General features: G+C 47.7%; 1 protein-coding gene across 1 annotated transcript; it reads left to right on the plus strand.

Moving 5' to 3' along the window:
* LOC103581426 (olfactory receptor 1S1-like) lies at positions 1-540 on the plus strand (the record flags this gene model as incomplete). The annotated part of the gene is made up of 1 exon (XM_008563261.1): positions 1-540. A coding segment is annotated over one exon (540 nt), but the record flags the coding sequence as incomplete, so codon positions are not given.
* Positions 541-616: the final 76 nt, after the last annotated feature.

The following is a 616-nucleotide window of genomic DNA, read 5'->3' on the forward strand; positions in this document are numbered from 1 at the left end:
ACCATCATGCAGCCCAGGCTCTGCATCCTGCTCACAGTGATCCCATGGGTCTTCAGTAATATGGTGGCTCTGACACACACCCTTCTGCTCATTCGATTGCTCTTCTGTGACAGCAACACTCTCCCACACTTCTTCTGCGACCTGGCTCCTCTGCTCAAACTATCCTGCTCAGACACCATGATCAATGAGCTCGTATTATTTATCGTGGGCTTATTGGTCATCACATTTCCCTTCTCCCTCATCCTCTTCTCCTATGTCTGCATCGTCAAAGCTGTCCTGAGAATCTCATCCACAGAGGGAAAGTGGAAAGCTTTCTCCACCTGTGGCTCACACCTGACGGTTGTGCTGCTCTTCTACGGGACCATTGTAGGGGTTTACTTCTTCCCCTCATCCACTCACACTGACCACAGAGATAAGATTGGTGCAGTACTATTCACCGTGGTGACACCCATGATGAACCCCTTCATCTATACCCTGAGGAACAAGGACATGAAAGGTGCCCTGAGAAAGCTCATCAATAGGAAATGTTCTTTTCTTTGATGTCCAGGGCATCTGAATTCCTTTAATCCCCATAATCAAATGGATGATTCAACCTAGAGTTTGTGACACAGTTGTG

The sequence above is a fragment of the Galeopterus variegatus genome, unplaced genomic scaffold (assembly GCF_000696425.1).
Source record: "Galeopterus variegatus unplaced genomic scaffold, G_variegatus-3.0.2 Scaffold13022, whole genome shotgun sequence".
Taxonomy (NCBI): Eukaryota; Metazoa; Chordata; class Mammalia; order Dermoptera; family Cynocephalidae; genus Galeopterus; species Galeopterus variegatus.